Below are 21,984 nucleotides of genomic sequence, written 5' to 3'. Positions count from 1 at the left end.
AATCCCCAAATTTCTGAATATTTCAACTGAAGTCCATGGCTTGTCCAGAGAACAATTCTGTTTTCCATTTCCCACAGTCACCATTTCAAACCTTTATTATTCTCCTCAGTCTTCCTCTCACAGATCCTTCCCCCTCTGAACAAATGACCTTGCCTTCAACATCACAGAAAAAAACTGAGCCTCCTCAGAAAGAATTTCCCTAATTGCTTACCCCACATATATTAACACAACTATTCATCATTTCATTGTTCTCAAAGATGTCTCTCCACATAAGGCCAATACTGCCATCTGTGCTTTTAATCAGATTATATCACATTCAAGTTTCACTTTTTTTTGCTTATAATATACAATTTTAGTTTCTCCTTTTATATCACAATTTCTTATTCACAATCTAAAATCAAGTCTACATCTTGTTCTTCATCAGTTTTGATCCCTGGCCCAGGAACTTCCACATGCCATAGGTGCAATTTTTTTTTTAAGTTCAAGGTAATGATCAAATATATAAAGATAATTAAAGAACTTTGGAGAAGAATGGATGAGCAAAGTGAGAAGTTAGAAGTTTTTGACAAAGAGACAGAAAATACAAAGACCAACCAGAGATAAAGAATATAATAACTGAACTGAAAAAATACACTAAAAGGAATCAACAGTAGACTAAATGATACAGAGGAACAGATCAATGAGCCAGGAGACAGAGTAGTGGAAATCACTAAAGCTGAACAGAAAAAAGTTTTTCTTTTATTAAAAAAAATGAGGAAAGTTTTAGAACCTCTGGGACAACATCAAGCACACTAACATTTGAATTTAAGGGATCCCAGAAGAATAAGAGAGAAATAAAGGGCAGAGATATCTGAAAACATAATAGCTGAAAACTTCCCTAACCTGGGAAAGGAAACAGATTTCCAGGTGCAGGATACAGAGAATCCCAAAAAGTTTCAACCCAAAGAGGACCATATCAAAACACACTGCTAGCAGGAAGGTTAAAAGATGAAAGTAGTAAAATCATCTGTATCCACAGTAAACGGTAAGGGATGCAAAAAACAAAAAGATGTAAAATATGTTTAAAAAACAGTCATCAAGGGGGGGAGAGTAAAAATGCAGGGCTGCTAAAATACATTTGAAATTAAGAGATCAGCAACTTAAAATAATCATATATATATATATGATTTACATATATATAAACCTCATGGTAAACACAAACCCAAAATCTATAATAGATACACACACACATACACAAAGAAAGGAATCCAAACAACAGTAAAGATACTCATCAAATAAGGGAAAAGTACAAAAGAAAAAGTAACAAAAAAATGAACAAAAAACAATGAACAAAATATTAATAAGTACATACATATCAATAATTACTTTAGGTGTTAATGGACCAAATGCTTCAGTCAAAAGACATAGAGTAGCTGCATGGATACAAAAGCAAAGCCTGTTTGTGTGCTGCCTGTGAGACACATTTCAGATTCAAAAACACACACAGACTGAAAATGAGGGGATGGGAAAAGATATTTCATGCAAATGGAAATCAAAAGAAAGCTGGGATAGCCATACTTATATCAGACAAAATAACTTTAAAACAAAGATTGTTACAAGAGACAAAGACGGACATTAAATAATAATCAATGGATTCAATACAAGAAGAAAATATAACAATTTTAAATATTTATGCATCCAACATGGGAAGGACTAGATTGCTCCAGAGATGAATTCTTCCAAACACTGAGAGAAGAACTGATACCTATCCTTCTCATACTTCAAAAAATTACAGAGGAAGAGAAATGCTTCTTAACTAATGAAGCCAGCATCACCCTAATACCAAAACCAGACAACAGTATCACAAATAAATAAAATAACAGGCCAATATCACTGTGGAACATAGATGCAAAAATCTTGAACAAAATATTAGCAAACCAAATCTAAATACATTATAAGGATCATACACCATGACCAAATGAATAAATCCCCGTAATGCAAGGATGGTTTAATATCAACAAATCAATCAATGTGATATACTACATTAACAAACAAAAGAATGAAAACCATATAGCCATTTCAATACATGCAGAAAAAGCTTTTGGCAAAAGTCAACACCCATTTATGATAAAAACTCTCCAGAAAGTGGGTATAGAGGGAACATACCTTAACATAATAAAGGCCAAATATGATAAGCCCACAGCTAACATCATATTTAATGGTGAAAAGCTGGAAGCATTTCCTTTGAGATCAGAAATAGAATGAGGTGTCCATTCTTGCCACTTTTATTAAACATAGTATTGAAAGTCCTAGTCACAACAATCATACTAGAAAAAGAGATAAAATTAATCCAAATTGGAAAGAAAGAAGTAAAACTGTCACTGTTTGCAGATGACATGATACTGAACATAAAGAATCCTAAAGACACCACCAAAAAACTCCTAGAGCTCATTAATTGGTAAAGTTGCAGAATACAAAATTAATATATGTAAATCTGTTGCATTTGTACACACTATACACAACAAACTATCAAAAAGAGAAATTAAGAAAACAATAGCATTTGCAATCACATCAAAAAGAACAAAACACCTAGGAATAAACCTACCTAAGGAGATAAAATACATATACTCAGAAAACTTAAGACATTGATGAAAGCTTGAAGACAACACAAACAGCTGGAAATATACACCAGTGTTCATGGATTGGAAGAATTAATATTGTTAAAATGGCTGTACAACCAAAAACAATCTACAGATTCAGTGAAATCTCTATCAAAAACCAATGGTGGGAGTTCCCATCTTGGCTCAGTTGGTTAACAAATTTGACTAGGAACCATGAGGTTGCGGGTTCCATCCCTGGCCTTGCTCAGTGGGTTAAGGATCTGGCGTTGCCATGAGCTGTGGTGTAGGTCACAGACGCGGCTCAGATCCCACATTGCTGTGGCTCTGGTGTAGGCCGGCAGCTACAGCTCCGATTAGTAACCCTAGCCTGGGAACCTCCATACATATGCCACAGACGCAGTCCTAGAAAGAGAAAAAAAAAATGGTGTTCTTCACAGAACTGGAACAAATAATTTTAAAATTGGTATTAAAACACAAAAGACCTTTAAGGGCAAAACTGATGCTCCCTGACTTCAGACTACAAAGCTACAAGTAATCAAAACAGCATAATATGAGCACAAAACAGACAAATAGATCAATGGAACAGAATAGAGAGCTCTGAAATAAACCTACTACATATGACAAAGGAGGCAAGAATACATAATGGAGAAAAGACAGTCTCTTTAATAAGTGGTCCTGAGAAAACTGGACAGCTATATTGTAAAAAATTTGGAACACTGTCTCATACCATATACAAAAATAAACTCACAGTAAATTAAAAACCTAAAGGTAAACCAGAAATCATAAAACTCCTAGAAGAAAACATAGGCAAAACACTCCTTGACATAAATCACAACAATCTGCTTTTTCAATCTGTCTCCTAAGACAAAGGAAACAAAAGCAAAAATAAATGAGACCACATTAAACCTAACACTTTTGCACAGCAAAGGAAATCATCAATAAAATAAAAAGACAATCTACTGAATGGAGAAAACACTTGCAAATGATATGACTAATAAGAGGTTACTATACAAAATATATAAATAGCCTATATAACTCAATATTTAAAAAAACAAACAACCCAATTAAAGAAATGGCAGAAGACCTCAATAGACATCTTTCCAAAAAGGATATACAGATAGGAGTTCCCTTGTGGCACAGTGGGTTAAGGATCTGGTGTTGTCATTTCAGCAGCTCAGGTCCCTGTTGTGGGGGGGGCTCAATCCCTGGCCCAGGAACTTCCACATGCCACTGATGCAGACAAAAAAAAAAAAAAAGACATACAGATGGCCAACAGGCACATGAAAAGATAGATGCCCAATATCACTAATCACCAGACAAACACAAGTCAAAACCACAATGAGATATATCACCTCACACCTGGCAGAATGGCTAGCATCAATAAGACCACAAATCACAACTGTTGGCAAGGATGTGGGGAAAAGGGTACCCTTGTACACAATTGGTGGGAATATAAATTGGTGTAGCCACTGGGGATAACAATATAGGGAAGTCCTCAAAAAGAGAACTACCTTATGACCCAGCAATTCCATTCTTAAAATACACATTCAAAGAAAATGAAAATATTAGTTTTAAAAGATACATGCACCCCAATGTTTATAGAGGAATTATTTATAATTGCCAAGATATGAAAGCAACCTGTGTCCATTAACAGATGAATAGATAAAGATGTACATATATACAATGAAACACTACTCAGCCATTAAAAAGAATGAGAATGCCATTTCCAACAATATGGATGAAGCTGCAGGGAATTATGTTTAGTAAAGTAAGTCAGTCAGAGAAAAACAAATGCTGTCTGTTATCACTTACATGTGGAATCTAAAATAAGACAGATTAATAAATATAACAAAAAAGAAACAGAATCACAGATATAGAGAACAAATTAGTAGTTACCAGTGGGGGGAGGAAGGAGGAAAGGGCAATATAAGGGTATGGATTAGGAGTACTAGGTATAAAATAGATAAGAAATGAGGACATATTGTACAGTGCTGGGAATTTTAGTCATTATTTTCTAGTAACTTTCAATGGCATATAACCTATAAAAATTATAAACCAGTATGTTGTATACCTAAAACTAATATATACTGTAAATCAACTGTACCTCAACTTAAATTTTTATAAACTAAAAACCCAAACTTAACAGCAATAATCTAGTCAGTTTTCAAGGGTTTGATCTCTAATTGCATGTCTGGAACCTTAAAAATATTATAAAGACTACTTTGGTATTGACATAAATTTATATAAATACCTGCAGGATTTATGACAAAAAGTTATTATTTTTTACAGCAAATAGACTTGAAAATTTGGTATATATATGTTTCAATAACACTTATGCCTTTAATAAGAAAAAATTTTAAAAGTTAAGAACAAATACATTTGTCATAGGCAGCTGTTTGTGTATCCTGTTATGAAAATGAAATACTTCACAAACAAGTTAAATATTAAATTACTGAACAAATAGAAATGCAAAAACAATATGTAAGTCATGATTGCTAAAGAATTCACGTGAATGCAATCTTATCCATGCTATGGAATAGTAGCTTTGGAGACTCCAAATAGCACAGCTAACATTTTTATAATGTGTTATATACAATTTTACCTACATTATCTCATCTGAGTCTCACAATTCCTCTATGAAATAGGCAGAGAAATGGTTTTAACACATCCTGCTCAAGGATGAAGGCAATTTTTTTTACCTTTATTGAGGTATAAATGACAATTTGTAGGACATCTAAAGTACACAACATAATGATTTGATATACATTGTGAGAGGATCCCCCCACTGCCAATCAAGTTAACTAACACAGAGGATGGAGAAATTTTTGACTTGTCTAGGTTTATATGGTTATTAAGATGTAGAACTTGAACTTAATGTCTAATGTCTATACTCTTCATATTACATCATACAACTTGCCTAGCAGTAACCAGCACAAAGAACACATTAACAACCAAATTTGGGATTCTCTAAGATTAGAAGATTTGTCTTAGTATATTTCAAGTCCACATGTCAATTCTGCAGAAAAAAAAAAACAGAAGTTACCTGGAATCCTGATAAAGCTTCAGTAAGTCTCACAACTCCAACAACGAATGCAGTGATCATGTCCCTGGCAGAGAGGACAAGGTTAGGTATACAGTAATCTCACTTTTCAATTATAGAGTTTCCTTATTTGAGCAACAGTATTTAAGGAAAACATAAAGGGTTTTGTTGTTGCTGTTGTTGTTTGTCTTTTTAGGGCTGCACCTGTGGCACATGGAGGTTCCCAGGCTAGGGGTCTAATTGGAGCTGGAGCTACCAGTCTACCCCACAGCCACAGCAATGCCAGATCCGAGCTGCATCTGCCACCTACAACGCAGCTCATGGCCATGCTGGATCCTTAACCCACTGAGTGAGGCCAGGGATCAAACCCTGCAACCTCATGGTTCCTAGTTGGATTCATTCCACTGCGCCACGACAGGAACTCCAAAACATAAAGTTTTATCTTTACTTGAAGTCCTCAGTAATAACATGTGTCAAAGTCCTTTTATCTTTCTGGGCTTTGAAAATTTTCCATAGTATATAAGACAATGTTTCTAAAAACTGATTTTCATAAAACCAGGTGGTTCACCCTAGGATCTTTTATATCTATTCCCACTTGCAATCCCTGAACAGATACTAGCTTGATTTAATCATGCTATCTCAAAAGTAAAGAATTCATTTTTAAAGATTGGTATTTATTCACTGCTGACAACACATAACTCCTTTATATAGTTCTTATTCTAACATTATTAATGCACTTTCAACAGTTAATGATAGTCACACATGAAATTCAACTTGCTAGGTAACCTGAATTATAGAGACCTACATAGTAAATTACGTAAGTCTCAAGAAGAAGTTTAGAAGACCATGGCTGTATATTATATTTACCTTTTATTAAAAATAAATCTGGATACCATTTTGGCCATAATTTTTTCTATTTTCAGCATTTAAGGAGAAAAGAGATTTTTTTTAAAAAAAATTCTGTTGTAGCTTGTTTTTTGATGGGGGAATGAATGGAAAGAAATTTTAAACTTCTTTGTGACTTTTCCAGAGGTGAGTGGCAGTGAATTGCTATCCACTTGAAACAAAAATTATTATACTAATCTTCTCAGTCCCACGGTGAAAATTTAAAGTAGAAATAGTTCCAAACATAACTATAGTAACAAAAACATAAATGACTTAAACTCACTAGTTAAAAGTCATGCATTCCCAAATAAGACTCTAAAAAAATCAAGATAGTTTCTGCTCAAAAGAGATACACTTAAAGCATAAGGACACAGAAAATTTTGAAGCAAAATGATGCGAAAGCTATAACATGCAAATTTTTAAAGTGAGCATCACCAAATTAATATCAGACAAAATAAGCTTAAAGCGAAAAAGCATTATTAGATATGGAACTGGTCATTATATAATGATAAAATGGTACATTTCACCAGGAAGATCTATCAATTTTAAATTTAACAAATACCTAATAAAACATCATAAATACACACAATACAAATTAATAAAATACGAGAAAGTGACTAATACACCATGAGTGACTTCAGTATAGTTTGTTCAATCCTTAGTAGATCAAATTAAAAAATTAATATTTATGTAGATATTAACCACATAATTAACACGCTTGAATTGGGGGACATATAAAACACTGCAACCTGTAATTAGTGGCCTAACCATTCCCCCCTATGTAGCACACAAAGAGTATTTTCAAAAGTTAATGAACTAGGTCACCATAAAACAAATTGTATTTTAGGACACTGAGACTGTTTGCCACAATTAACCTTGTATTCACCAAAAAGAAAGTTCCCCACCTTTTCCCACTCACTACTGCCTGCCTGCTCCCCACTTACCATTTGCCATAATCATCCTGAGCCATCCTCTCTATCCCTTCCCCTTCAAAAACAGCACACTTCCCTTTATATTCACCCTTTTCTCCAAGCAATCCTTCCACATCTTTGCCATAACTGAAACCTAGTTCTTCCAAGAAAGCGCACTTTCCCTTTATTGCTTTCAAGTGTGATTGTTTCTTTTAAAATCCAAGTATCATTGACATTCTCATTTGCCCCAGATCATTGTTCCCACCCGCTTCTGTAAAAAATCTTATAAAGGCTCATGGTGTCTGTATCACTTTTCTTCCATTATTGAAACTCAGTGGCCTTCTAATCACTCTCTATCATTTATAAAAAATTTGATACTCAATTCACACACTTCTCTTATGCTTCTATGCTTCAAATTCTATTATCATGCTGGGTATTATTATTCTAGCAGATCCTCTTCCATAATCTGGAATCTGTTCCTTGACCTCATCTCTTGATCTCCTTAGCCACTCACTTCATTTGCTAACATCTACATGCTTCTTCCCAAATCACTATTCCAAGCATTCTTACTTATGATCACAATCATGTCTCATTTACTTGTCAACTACCAAAATTTTGAGTCTTTTATCCTTTCCTGATCTCCACTGTATTGACATCTTTACAGTACAATTCACCAAAACATTCTTTCTTCCTCTGTCCTCCACCTCCCCCAACTCTTGCTGTGTTCTCCTCCTTTTCACTTGCTTAGATTTCAGGGTTCATCATTTAAATAATATCCTTTAAACAATAGTATTGGCAACATCCTAAATTCCTTGGGCTTTCTTTACTTTCAACTTAGCTTTTAGACACGACCCTCAACTATTATATATTTTTTCTATTCTTAAATCTGAGATGTCAAAGGGTACTGGGAGGAAAAACACGTAATTTCATTCATTTATTATTACTAACCTCAAATGGGACTTTACCAGTGTCTGGTAATCGTACTACATTTGTTTGGTCGAGTTGATCTTCCATTCTTTGCAATAAGTCTGAAATCTTCTTTAGTCTCCTCTTTCTTCACTCATAGTAGATGATCTTGCCAAATTCACAGAAATCTGAAGGCATCAGATGAAATCATCTTTATCTTTCCACTGCCGAATCTACAAGCCCATACATACCTGAACCAATTTTCTTCTCTCTCTGAGCTATAATTTCAGAATAGATGTTCCTTCTCTCAAGGCCAGTAGCTGCCTGTGGTTTAGAGACTATTCCCTCCCCTCCCACCTTCTCAAGAATCTTATTCATGTTTTTTTACTTTGGTATAGTCATCCCGCTTGCTTCTACGTAAGTAATCGCTCCCTTTCATCAGTACCTCTCTGCTTAGTATATATATATATATGCCCCAGTAACTACTAGGTTTAGCAAGTCATTTCCTGAACTTCAGTTTCTGAATTGTTTAAGTATGATAAAAATGAAAGTACTTTGCAAATTGTAATGCAGTATATAATGAGAGTTAATATTACAATTTGTTTTAACCCAAAGATCAAAGGAATTAAGTGACTTCCCAAGGTTTATTGTTTCCTAATTGGAAGATCTAAGGATACAACTCAACTCTCCATTATCATTAGCTATTATTTCATTTATAACTAAAATATAGAAAATTACTTTCAGTACTGCTAACCTGAAAGCACAGAAATATTTTTTAAACCATGTTTTTGTTTTGTTTTGTTTATATATAGATATTGAAGTTTATTTATAGATATTGCATCTTAGCTTATTAACATCCAGAATTTTAATCATGGGGATAGGCATCTGGTTTTATCTACAACTAAATTGGATTTGACTAAAATAGAATCTAAAGCTTATTAAACTAGCTTTCATCCCTATCATCAAATTCCCTTTCACAATTCTGTAAACATAAGAGCTCCTTAACAAACTGAAGGAATCAAGTAAAAAATATTTCCCTAAAAGATGTCTTTCTAATTAAGAACTTTTGTACAGGGCTGTTTTGGGACCAGAACTTCAATTCTTCCACAGTTATAGTATAAAGTCTACCTTCATTTGAAGGGGCCAATTACATAAAACATTTACAAAATATTTTTACAAAGATGAAAAAAGAAGGAATAATCTATTTTTGACTATTGAGATAGATAATAGTTACTCAAATGTGTGCTCTTTCTAATTACATGTCCTTGGATACAATACATAATAAACAATGTTTACATCAATTGTATCCATTGAATTTGGATCCATTCAACAAATCCTCACCTTACTTACAGGAGAGTGTTATAAAAATCCAATGAGATAATTTATGTGAAAATACTTTAGAAATGGCAAAAATAGAGAAAAACAACTGTCACTTCTAACTTTGCTTTTATCTCTATTCTTTAATCAATAAATCAAAACCTACTAAATATTAATTTACCTTTTAATAGGTTATGAATTATATATCTTTAGTGAATTTACTGCCTTTAGTGAATATTTATTACCATATTTTGTATTCCCAATACAATTACTTTATGGCAAAACTTAGAAATCAAGAAAAACTTACCAAACGTTTTGCCTAATTTATATTTAGACAAATCCTTTAGATAAAAGTCAACAAATAAGCACTGTAATAGAGTTTGATTATCCCCAACAATTTTAGTAATATGGTTTTAAATCTACTGACCTTTGAGCATTGTAGGAATAGGTAAAAGGGAAAGACATTTTATGTTTCCACAGAAATGTCGTAACAGAAAGGAGAAAAGACAGGTGTTATGACAAAAGGCAGACTGTGGTAAAGAAATGTGGACTATGTTTTTAGTTAATAGTAATTATTTCCCTAGGGAACATCTTCAGTGGTCTCCCTTTCTCCATATTCTCGATCATTTTAAAAATTTGACATATACTAAGAATATATGTGCACGAAGTCTCCAGGGATGAATGTCATCAATTCTTTTCCTCTCTGTATTCATGTGCTACTCCTTCACTGAGACATGTGCTCCCTTTTTCCCTCCCATGGAAACTAAGCTGGTTCTTTTTGCTCTGGTCAATAGAACACAGAAGAATGACATTCTGGGACTTGAGAACCCTGGCTTTAAGAGGTTAACAACTTACACTTACTTCTTCTTTAAATAGTGATTTAGGGGGCTTTTGGGCGGGGGGGGTGGAATTCAACCACCATGCTGTGAGAAACTTAAGTCCTATGGAGAGGTCATATGGAGGAGAAATAGATAAGCTGCCAACCATGTGGATGAGCTATCTTGTATGCCACAGTTCTTAGGTAATTGAAGCCCTGGCCAACATTATATGGAACAGAACCTTTCAGATTAGCCAGCTGATCCCAGTCTACTCACAGAAACATGAAAGGTAATAAAATGGTGGTTTAATGCCAACAAGTTTAGAGGTTGTTTGTTATGAAGCCAGAGACAACCAAAATAGAAATTAGTACCAAGAAACAGGGTTCTATTGGGCCAAAGCTAAAACATGCAGCCTTAACCTTGGAACTGAGCAAGCTGTAGGACTTTCAGGAAATAAGGGAGACTAGTAGTACAATGAGGAAATTGTTATTGAAAGGCAACACTTTCACCTGCAGTAATGTGAAAGGTAGAACTGATAAATTCATGTAAAGTGCTACGGGAAAGAAGTAACCTAATAAACCTGTGGATCTGGGTGAGGAGATTTCCAGGTAGAATACTGAAAATGCCAACTAACTTCTCTTAGCTGGCTGCGATCACATATGAGGAGAGAGAGATGAACTAAATAAGAAACTGTTCAGTTTTGGAGAAAAATTCTTAGGAAACATAAAGGGCCCAGAACACCTTTTCCAGACAGCAACAGGTTCTCAAGAAAGAAATGCCCTCTGAGCAAAGATCAGATCCAGGAAATTACTAGTGAAACTGCATCAGTGTAAGTTAGGATCAAAAGTGCAACTGTAATAATCTTTAAGACCTCAGAAATATTTAAGCCAGTGCCTCATCCTCATAGATTTTAGTTAGACAGAAAGACTTCTAAGAATCTTATAAGTACAGACTGTAGTCCACTTAGCTAGACAATGGGTATCTAAAATTCTTAAAGGTATCGTCCTTCAGCAGCCAGACTCTCAGCTCAAAGTAGAGAGAGAGGCCTGCCATGAACTGATTTGTGGGTGTGCTTTCTGTCTAATGCATAATTTCATTCATAGTAAATACATGATATTTTTTAATGGAATTACATCCATTTAGTCTAAAAGGGAGAGACAGTTCAAAATAAGAGGCTTCTGGGCTGTCAACCTTCAAAAATCAGGTAGCAAGCTGAGAAAGTTCTTCAGCTTAAAATATAAGCCATTTCTTATGGGAAAGGACTCAGAGTAAGAAGCACAAAACTGTAAAGGAAAGCCGAGAGATGAGGACCACTCTCGGGGAGAATTAGGTCCTAGCATACATATATTCCCTGCTCACAGAATCATGAATTAGACATGTGCCCAATTGGAGTTCAGAATTATTATGGAGTATTTGCTACTTTATACCTAGTAATTTTCCTCTTTTTGAAGAGTGACTGTTGCATGTCTGGCTATTGTATACTAGATGAGCATAGGGAAGAAAATTTGGAACTTTAGTTCATGCATCTTTTCAATAAAGTGGCTCGAGTGTGCCTGAAGCCAATTTAGATGACAAGATTATGAGCTTTCGGCCTGAATCTGATGACATGAGATGAGACTTCAAAGTGTTTGGGAAAGAGGCGAATGCATTTTCCACATATCAGGAACATTAACTGCTATAGCCAAGGGTGTTATGGTAAATAACATGGCCACTATCAAGGCCTTTTCTTCTTGCATATGCGTATCCATTGAGAGGTAAAGTTTCTTCCTCTTCCCCTTTCATCTAGGCTGGTCCTGTAGATTAGTTTGATCAATACAATTTAGTGAAAATGCTTTGAGTCTTCCAAGCCAGGGCTTCAAGAGAACCCACAACTTCTACTTCTCTCTTCTTGGGAGGCTCACACGTGGGATGCTACTTCTTGGATCTGAGCCATCATCATAGGAAGAAGCCCATTCACCAAGAGAAGAACCCCAAGCCACATAGAGAACTGAGGTGTTATAGCTGAGTTCCCAGTGCACACAGCCAGCATCAACTGCCAACCATGCAAAATGAACTGTCTTGGATATTTAAAGCCCAATCAGGCTTGTAGAAAACTGTTGCTCTAGCCGATACCATGTATAGTAGAATCGCCAATTGATCGTTGTCAACTCAGAATTACCAGAAAAATGAAATGGTTGTTCTTTCAAGTCAATTAAGTTGGGGATGGTTTGTTAGTAAGATACAACCAAAATAACACATGTTAATGTCATTAATAGTCAGGAAACTTATTTCAATTCAAGAACTAAAACATCAGTATTGTTCCATTTATTCATTTGTTCCTTCTTGTCTTACTGTCCTGCCATCACTCTCACCCTAAAACGGTAATATGAGAGACAGTAATGAAAAGAAAAGTTTAATTTCCCCAACTCATCTACGAGTTACTTTGGGACATTTGTGATAAAAGTAAGTTTAATTTCCCCAACTCATCTACGAGTTACTTTGGGACATTTCATGTCAGCGCTATTCTTTTTTTTTTTTTTTATCACAAATATATGTATTCTTATAGTTTAGAATATCACAAATATATGTATTATCACAAATATATGTATTCTTATAGTTTAGATTTGCTTGTTTTTAAACTTTTTAGAAACTGCATGTAGGCTTCTAAGACTTGCTTTATTTAATCATCACTTTGTTCTCAGGTTAGTCTCAATGCTAAATAAAATTATAAAACCCACGATTTACTTTTCTCGTCAGTGGACATATGAGTGGTTACAAACAGGGATGACTTGAACATTGCTAAACATGTACTCTTGAGGTCATATATGAGAATTTCTCTAAGGTATATACGTAGAAGTAGAATGGTTAGGTTTTAGAGTACATGAATGCTTAACTTTGTAAGATAATGTCATATTGCTTTCCAAAGTTTATCAGTTCACAACCCCACCTATAGATATCTACCTGAAGCACATCTTCTTCATTGGTAGTGTTATACTTCTTTTCAATCTACTGGTTGGCAAAACAGTATTCACTATGGTCTTAATTAATCCATCACTTGAGGTTAAACATCTTTTCCGTGTGTAGAAAATACCTATTTTCTCTCTTTTGCTCATTTTTCTACAGGTTAATAATGAATAGAAGTGGTGACAATAGGCATCCTAGTCACGCTACAATTTTTAAATGTATACAACTTCATGATGTATTATCCTTTTTAATAAAATGTTGAATTCAGTTTATTAATAATGCTTTGGACTTTCAGATCTGTGTTAATAGGTGCTATTAGTCTGTAATTTTCTTCTGAGTGTGTGATTCTAGTATCAATAAAAGTTATACAGGCCTCTTAAGATGAACTGAAATATTTCCTCATTATCTGTTCTTTGGAAGAGTTTATATAAAATGCTGAAATAGTATACATGGTCCTTGAAAGAGGAGTAAAACATCTGTAAACATAAGCTAGATGGTTCTAGGAAAAATTATTTCCTATTCAGTACTACTAAGTCCATGTAGCTTTCTATGTCTTCTTCATCCAATTTAAGGAAATGGCACTTTTCTAGACCTTGGTCTATGGTGTAAATCTCCAAATACATTTAAGAAGCTTCTGGTAGTCTCCTGTCATTCTTCTCTCTGCAGTATCTATGGGTTAGGACTCCTTTTAGTGTCTATGTTTACTTGAGCCCTGTTTTCTTCTTGTTCAAATATGCCAATTTGTTTTGTCATGAAAACAACTTTGACACTGTGATTTTGTGTTTTCCAAATCATTGATTTCTCCCATTTCCTGTTTCCTTGCTTGTCCACCGTATTTATTCTGTTATTTCCCTAAGTTACACACTTAGCCTTTAATTTAAGCATTTAAAGCCACTTCCCTCAAAGTGCTCTTTCTGCTGCATCATCCATTTTTTACAAATATAGGACTCAAAATTAGGTTCTAGGTATGTTTTATCTATGAAGGTTTTTTTTTAACTTGTAAAATCATGGGTAAAAAATTAAACTTTATTAGGGACCTCCAACTTATTCCTGATTATTCACTGAATACCAATTTTTTGAAATTTATTGGGACTTACTTCATGCCTAACACATGGTCAATTTTTGCCAATACACAATGCTTAAGAAGAATATTCTCTAATTGTTGATTATTCTAAATAATCATCGAGTCAGTATTGTTAAATGCATTATTTAAATCTGTGTTTTCATTCTTTTTTTTTTTTTTTTTTTTTTTGCCTTTTTTTAGGGCTGCACCTGTGGTAGGCTAGGGGTTGAATCAGAGCTGCAGCTGCCCGCCTATGCCACAGCCACAGTAATGCAGAATCTGAGCCATGCCTGCGATCTACACCACAGCTCACCTCAATGCCGGATCCTTAATCCACTGAGTGAGGCCAGGGATCAAACCCACATTCTCATGAATACCAGTCAGGTTTGTTATCGCTGAGCCATTATGGAAATTCCCATAAAGTCTAATTTTAATTTGATACCACTAAAGCTACGCAAGTTTTCTTTTGCTGTTTGCCCAATGTATTTTTTTCATCCTTTAATAAATCCAGCCTATAGCTGATTTAAAAAAAAAAAATGAATCAATGTTTTTAACTGGGTTTACCCGAGTCATATTATTATTTGACTTGTTACTAATTTTGTCCCCTGCCCACCCCTGATTTCTTCCCCCTTTTTTGTACTAGTTATTGTCTTCCTATTCTATATTTTACTTTTTTCATTGGAATGAATCATCCCTATTTTAGCAGTTACACTTGAAATTTTGCTACACATACTTAACATAATTTCAAAGTTAAACAGTATTTTAAATCATTTTCTGAATAATAAAACACTTCAGACCACTTTAATTTTAATCACCCCTCCCACCTTTCAAATTATTATCCAGTTTGTCAATTATATTCTATTTTAAAAGTCCACATTAATGTTGCATAAAATGTTTATTTAGTTTTATTTACAATGTTGCTTCTTATAAACACTTTTTTATATAAACAATACTTTTGATTTACATATTTTTCATTTATTTGCCCACTAGTTCTTTAATTTCCAATCGTCCTTTTGGAATCATTTACCTTCTTGAAGATCATCTTTTGCAGTTTTCTTTAATTAAGTTACAATGATGATAAAATATGTTTTTCATTTGAACATGTCTTTATTTCAGTTTTGCTTTGTACAAAGTCCAGGCAGATAATTTATTTTTCTCAGAATTTTGAAGGCACTGTTCCACCATCTTTTGAATACACTGTTGCTATTGAGAAGCCTTCTGAAGTATCTGTCTTGCCTTCACTTATGTTCTTTTTCCCCCTTTGATTGCTTTAAAAATCTTCAGTTTGGTATCTCACAGTTATGTTATATTGGATTTAGGTTTAGGATTTTTATCTATATATGCTTGGGATTTGTTGTGCTTCCTGAATTTATGAGTTCTTGTATTTCCAACAAATGTAGAAAATTCTGTTACCGCTTCAAATACTGCCACTCCTCCAACCTCTCTATTCTCTGCTGCTGGTACTTCTGGTCTTCATAATTCTACCTTCCTTATCTCTTAACTTCTCTTTTTTACATTTTCTAGCACCTTGTTTATCCTTGCTGCACATGGATAATTTCTTTAGATCTAGCTTCCAGCTTGTATATTGTTACTTTGGCTGAGTCTAATATTATAGTCAATATGTCTGACAGTTTTTTTTCTAATTGCAAAGTAACATATTTCTCACCTAGCAGTCTCATTTGTTTCTTTTTCAGATCTGCCTGTGGTTCCATCCTTCATGTATGTTGTTGGTGCTAAGATATTGGAGTACTGAGTCCAAAGTTTATTTCTACAAGTTCTTTCTCCTACTAGTTTCAACTTGCACCTGGTGATCTTTAATCATGAAATAATATTGCTTTATCTTAATCTTGGGAATCTTTGGCTTTTGTCTTGCTTCTGGCCAAGGTATTACAAGCTGAGGCCCACTTCAACTGTCATGGATGGAATAGCATCTCAGATTCAGATTTATCTCCTTGTTTATGGTCTGAGAAGAATTGCATATAGCAGTACTACGATAGTTATTTGTCATCCAGGTAACCACTGTCTACCTTATGCTTAATATAGTTTTCATAATTTCCACATCAAAATGTGTTCATTTTGTCAGGGAGAAAAAATAAGAGGCATAGTTATTGGAGACTTTCGCAACTCTCTTTGAACCTATTAATGCACTCAAAAGTAGATTTTATTCAGGACCAAGCTGTTTTGCAGTACTTATGTACTGCAAATGTATTACTGGAAGCAAAAGTGTTATTTAATATATTAAGTTATAACATACTAACCTGAGAAAGTACATGGGTTATGACAATCCTTGTTGATTGAAACCTCGCTGGAAAGGTTTCTTACCCCTCAACTGAAACTCAATCAGTATTATGGAGCAAAGTGTAGAAAGGTCCTAGAGTATGAACTTATCCAATAAGCTGTTGCCCCATTTTGTAGGAATTTCTCCTATTGTTCTCTTACTAAGACACTTGGTCAACCATGACTATTCAAATTTTCAGTGTCCTAATTAATATGTGGTTCAGATCAATAGGACTAAAATCTATGAAAATAAACCATCATTTTGAACATTTAAAAAAATAGATAATAACAATTTGTTACATGCAACTTCCATCTAGATGCTAACTTTATTCTTGGAAGCCTGAGCCACCTATAATATAAGCAAGGCTAAATAAACAAGGCAGCTGGTGATTTCATTTGAGTTAGAAACACACCTAATAGGTATTATGGCAGCAGATCTGGCTGCTATTGTCTTAAATACAGATGGATTGTTTACATCTTTATTATTCATAACTGTTGATCAGTGTTCTCTGGATGATCAGGAAGCTCTTTGTGCCTCACCCTAATCACTGAAGTAATGAAAGGAGATACCCGCAGCAAGGGCTGCAACTGCAAATGCTGCAATCACACCTAAAAGTAAAACAAACACAAAACAAATGGAAATGGAATGAGCAAAAGAAGGGCTTAACTGACCCTAGGCTTTGAAATGCAGGTAACTGATGGCCTAAACAACAATAACACACACATAAATACATATACTTACACACACACAGGTATTAAAAGCCAACAAAGTCTTAGAGGAAAACATAGCAATAAGTTGAAAAAGTATTTTATAAAGGTTGAACTAATAATCACATATTTCACCACCTTAGTATAACCTTAAAAGAAAAAAAAAATGTCTTTCTTATACACGAGTACATTCACACACATCTAAGAGACAATCTAAGAGACAAACTACCACATATTTTAAAAGGCTTCTATAAACATTTATATTGATATTCCAACTGTCTCATGCTTAAACCAAAAAGACATCTCCAATGAGCAGAAGTTCTCAATAATTACAATGCAAAATCATTTATGTATCCATTGAAAACTACAGAAACTAAAATCTAAGAATTATTAAGCTTGGGTTATAACTTTTATTTTTAACTATTTCCCCTGAGTATTGTTAAGTTAAAAAGACTACAAAAACAAAACCAATCACAGTAGTATAGACACACACACGCTTAAGTACAAAGAATTTAGGAATTAAAATAACTTAAGTTTACCTAGTGAGTAAGTGACAAGAAAAATAACTAACGTTTCTGGCTTCTAATTCTAAGTCAGTCAAAAGTCTTAATGCTTATAAAGCATTTCTCTAATTGGCATTCCATTAAACAACATTCTACATGTTCTTTGCTAAGTATGAAAAATATTAAAGTGACTACCACACTTCTTGGAGCTCTTAAAATGCTAAAGTGCATTAGAATTTCCAGACTTGAATCTTACTCTTTTTCATGGAACACCGATCAAAATCTTCCACAACAGCAATCCTGAGAATATCAGTTTGGAAAACAGTGGCCCTGATAATTGACTCCTAAAACTCAACATGTTTTCTTCTAAAAACGACAAAAATAGGAAGTGTCAGCTTTGAGGGTACCTGGGACAATGCTTTATTTACAAATTTTTCTACCTCTTACGGCCTATCACTTTCTAATACTCAAAAGTATTCTAGATCTTTTTTTTTTTGGCTGCACCTGAAGCATGTAGAATTCCTAAGCCAGGGATTGAACCCAAGCCACAGCAGCAACCCTACCCTCTTGCAGGGACAACACTGGATCCTTAACATGCTGAGCCTCTCAAGGAAAATCCCTATCTAGCTTTTTTAAGAAAGCAAAATGAAATGAAAATAATTTTCAAGTAACAAGAAAACTCAAGTCCAAAATACCATCTTTTCAGTGTTTTAGAAGAAATATAATACCTATATTTTGCTGAATTTTCAACACTACTGTAGTTTTAATTGGCTGCTTTGGTTGTTCATCATCTGTGTTATCCAATGAGGCTTCAGTATTGACAGAGGAACTCACACAAGCTGCAAGAGGATAATAATAATCTTAAATAAAAGGAGGATAATTACCATTTTAAAATGAGTTTCAAAGAACATTATAAAAAAAATATACCATGAGCTCCATTTTTCTTCAACTTGACTTTTCAAACTAACATAATAAATTAGCTCTTTATCAAAGGTAAGCAAATTAAATTTCAGGAAATATATATTAAACTGACATTTAAAAAAATACTTCATGTGTATTTTTATAATTGATCAAAACCAGAGAGCCACAGAGGCAGTTCTGAATGACTCCCACTAATTACAATCTGATTACTATATGGTTAAGAGATAAACTGACAAAAAAATCAAAGTACGTAGCACAGGATAACCTTCACTCTTAATTGCGATTAAATTATATCATTCTTATCGAAGGTTTTGGCAATTGATAATAAAAGTAGGGCTCAGGAAATTGTAGCCCATGGGCCAAACTGCAAGCCAAGGGCCAGGACATACGGGCCCTACAAAGCCTAAAATATTTACTATTTGGACCTATATGGAAAAAGATTGCTGATTATTTATTCTGACACTTGAAATATAGAAGCAAAAGGTGATCATAAATTTGTCCTTAAAACAACTCAATGTTAAGGCAAGTAAGTACATTATCTCACTTACAGTAGGAAAATAAAACCTGTCACGTTAAGTGCACATTTGAGGGTCATGGGCAAAAAGAATGAGGATTAAAATACAGGTTCTCATTCTACACTTCATTATGCTGACAGTAACTAGTGTAGGTTAGCCTAGCTGAATTTATTTAACACTGATTAAAAGTGTTTGAACTGAAAACATCCTTAGGGATCACACCTATAGGTTTTCTTTTTTTTAACTAGTGTTAGAAAATCCCATTGTATAAAATAGATGAAAGCAGAATTATTCTGGTTGAAGCAGAGATGAAGGGCTCCTGAAGACAGACTCCTTCCTTCTCGGAGATGATAGCAGAGTCTTGCTCCACACAACTCTAGGAAAGTATGTTTTGGGATTTTTTGGGTGCTGCACCCAGGGCATGTGGAAGTTCCTAGGCCAGAGCTCAAACCTGTGTCACAGCAGCAACCTGAGCCATAGCAGTGAAAATGCTGGATCCTTAACCCCCTGAACCACCAGGGAACTCCTCTAGGAAATATGTTTGAAAGCAACTGCAGGTGATCCTTGAACAACACAGGTTTGAACTACATGGATACACTTACTTATACATAAATTTTTTTCACTAAATACATGCTACATTCATGGTTGGTTGAATCCATGGATGCAGAACTGCCCACATGAAGAGCTAACTGTGAAGCTTTACATGGATTTTCAACTGCGGGAGAGTCAGCACCCACAAACCCCTTGTTGTTCAAGGGTCAGTTGTGCTTCATGTTGCTCTCTTTATTTACAAAGAAGAGACGAGAACCACAGAGTGAGAGACAGTATATACCACTGTTCAAATTCAATGTAAAATAGCTTATTGACTGTATTTCAAATCTTTTATGACATCTCTGAATCCCAATATACTAAGCATAAGGATGTCCTCACAAGGATGACACATAAATTCACTAAAGTAATTATCTACGCTACCAAAATGAATGAAAAAAAATCTCCCTACTTCTCAACAATTTCCCACAAAGAAAAGTTTGTCATTTTTAGAAATAATCCTTAGTAGCTACCTCATCAGAATCAAGGGAATCACTATTCCTTTTTCTCCATCTTTGAGCATTTGATTAAAGTTCTTTAAAAACAAATAACGTTTCTTTTTTTTCTATTCTCATATCAAATTAGTCATCAAGGCCAACAAATTCTTCTTACAATAATACAGTAATTCTCCAGAATTATTTAGTCTTCTATATTTCCACAGCTTTAGTCTTCTCAGGGGCCATAACTTCTAAAGCACATTAGACCAAGCTTAAAATTTCCCCTAAATTAATCCATAGGTCTAAAAGTTGAATAGATAGTACAATTTTATTCATGTTAAAAACACACACAACTTTGGCTTTTCTCTTAGCAAATAGCACTACTAAAACATTTTTTCTTTGGGCCACTAAAATACTTAAATCGGATAAAAACAAAATGGGTAAAGCATGAATTACACCTATTTGCTACAGAAACTTTTTACTTGAGTACTTGTAGAAAAAGAACACAAAAATGGTTTTACTGTCATGACATATTACTTATATATTTAATACTGAATTGTTACATGTAAAGATCATGCTCTAAGAGGCCAAGTACTCTGCATAAGCAATTGTCTTCTATTAAAAAAAAGACATTCCAGTGCTCTATTTCCATTTTAAAATCCATCACACAAAATCACGTATGTCTGACACAAATCTGAGATAATTTTACTGAAGCAGAGCATTGTTCAAGGACAGATAAATTCTTTTAACAATTTGGTTGTGTCTGGTTTTGGCAGGGGTCTTACAGAATTTTAATTCAAATCTCAGACGGTGTCATTTCACCAATACTTTAATGTTATCTAAACTTTAAATGCAAGTAACATATGATTCAACAGGAAATTAGATCTTAACCATTCCTTAAAACTAGGTAATTTTAACTGCAGACAAAACTCAAATTAATCATGAAAGAAAACAACTTTTCTTAAGCAACTGTCAACAGAAAAGAAAACAAACGCCATGATGAACATAAGCTAAGTTGTAGATATATTCAGTTTCATTCCAAGCTGCTGATAGGCAGGACTATTTAGAAGCTTAAAATGAAATGTTAGGACTTGAACGCCTCAGTTAGTCGCCTTCTTCCCCATCCTGAAATCCTGAATTAATGAGGTCTCACTAGTCAGTTACTGAGCCATGAAGATACATCTTCACCACTACTTCGCCATTAATTTTTTCCCTTTATAACTAAATTATCAATGTTTAACCAAAAAACAAAAATTAATTTCACCTCTGAAATCAACGCATAATTGGCAAAAACTGGTCTCACCAGATGTTAAAGGTGTGTTTCCAAATTTTTAGCTGATACTGCAGATAAAGTACACCTGAATTATTAAGTTAATATCTACTGGGAGATGACTAATGCATTTAAGAAATTTTAAAGCCATTTATCCCTCACCTTAAGTGAGTCATTTTGACAAACAAATTGTTCTTCATCCCTTAAGTCATTTAAAAGTATGTTATTTTAAAATACTTACTTGGCAAAATATGCATTTTAAACATAGCAACTACTTGGCAA

The 21,984-nt window shown here is 34.2% G+C and overlaps 1 protein-coding gene across 2 annotated transcripts in view; it reads right to left on the bottom strand.

The window, feature by feature from the left end:
• Positions 1-15,359: 15,359 nt before the first annotated feature.
• The window catches only part of ODR4 (odr-4 GPCR localization factor homolog), a 40,090-nt gene continuing 33,465 nt past the window's right edge, over positions 15,360-21,984 (bottom strand). For both annotated transcript variants that reach the window (XR_014816521.1, XM_084978019.1), the window contains exons 14-15: positions 18,700-18,810; positions 15,360-17,369 (exon numbers count right to left, since the gene is read on the bottom strand). Coding sequence is in view for 1 of the 2 variants with exons in the window: in XM_084978019.1 (XP_084834145.1) it covers positions 17,302-17,369; positions 18,700-18,810 (179 nt within the window). In the remaining variant the exon portion in view is untranslated. The remainder of the gene's footprint in view (positions 17,370-18,699; positions 18,811-21,984) is intronic.

The sequence above is a fragment of the Sus scrofa genome, chromosome 9 (assembly GCF_054392235.1).
Source record: "Sus scrofa isolate SSC_HxYL_T2T_F1_AM1 chromosome 9, Sscrofa_HxYL_maternal_Yorkshire_Landrace_v2.0, whole genome shotgun sequence".
In the NCBI taxonomy this organism is placed as follows: Eukaryota; Metazoa; Chordata; class Mammalia; order Artiodactyla; family Suidae; genus Sus; species Sus scrofa.
The sequence above is the reverse complement of the archived record's forward strand: the minus strand, read 5'-3'. Positions and strand labels throughout refer to the sequence as shown.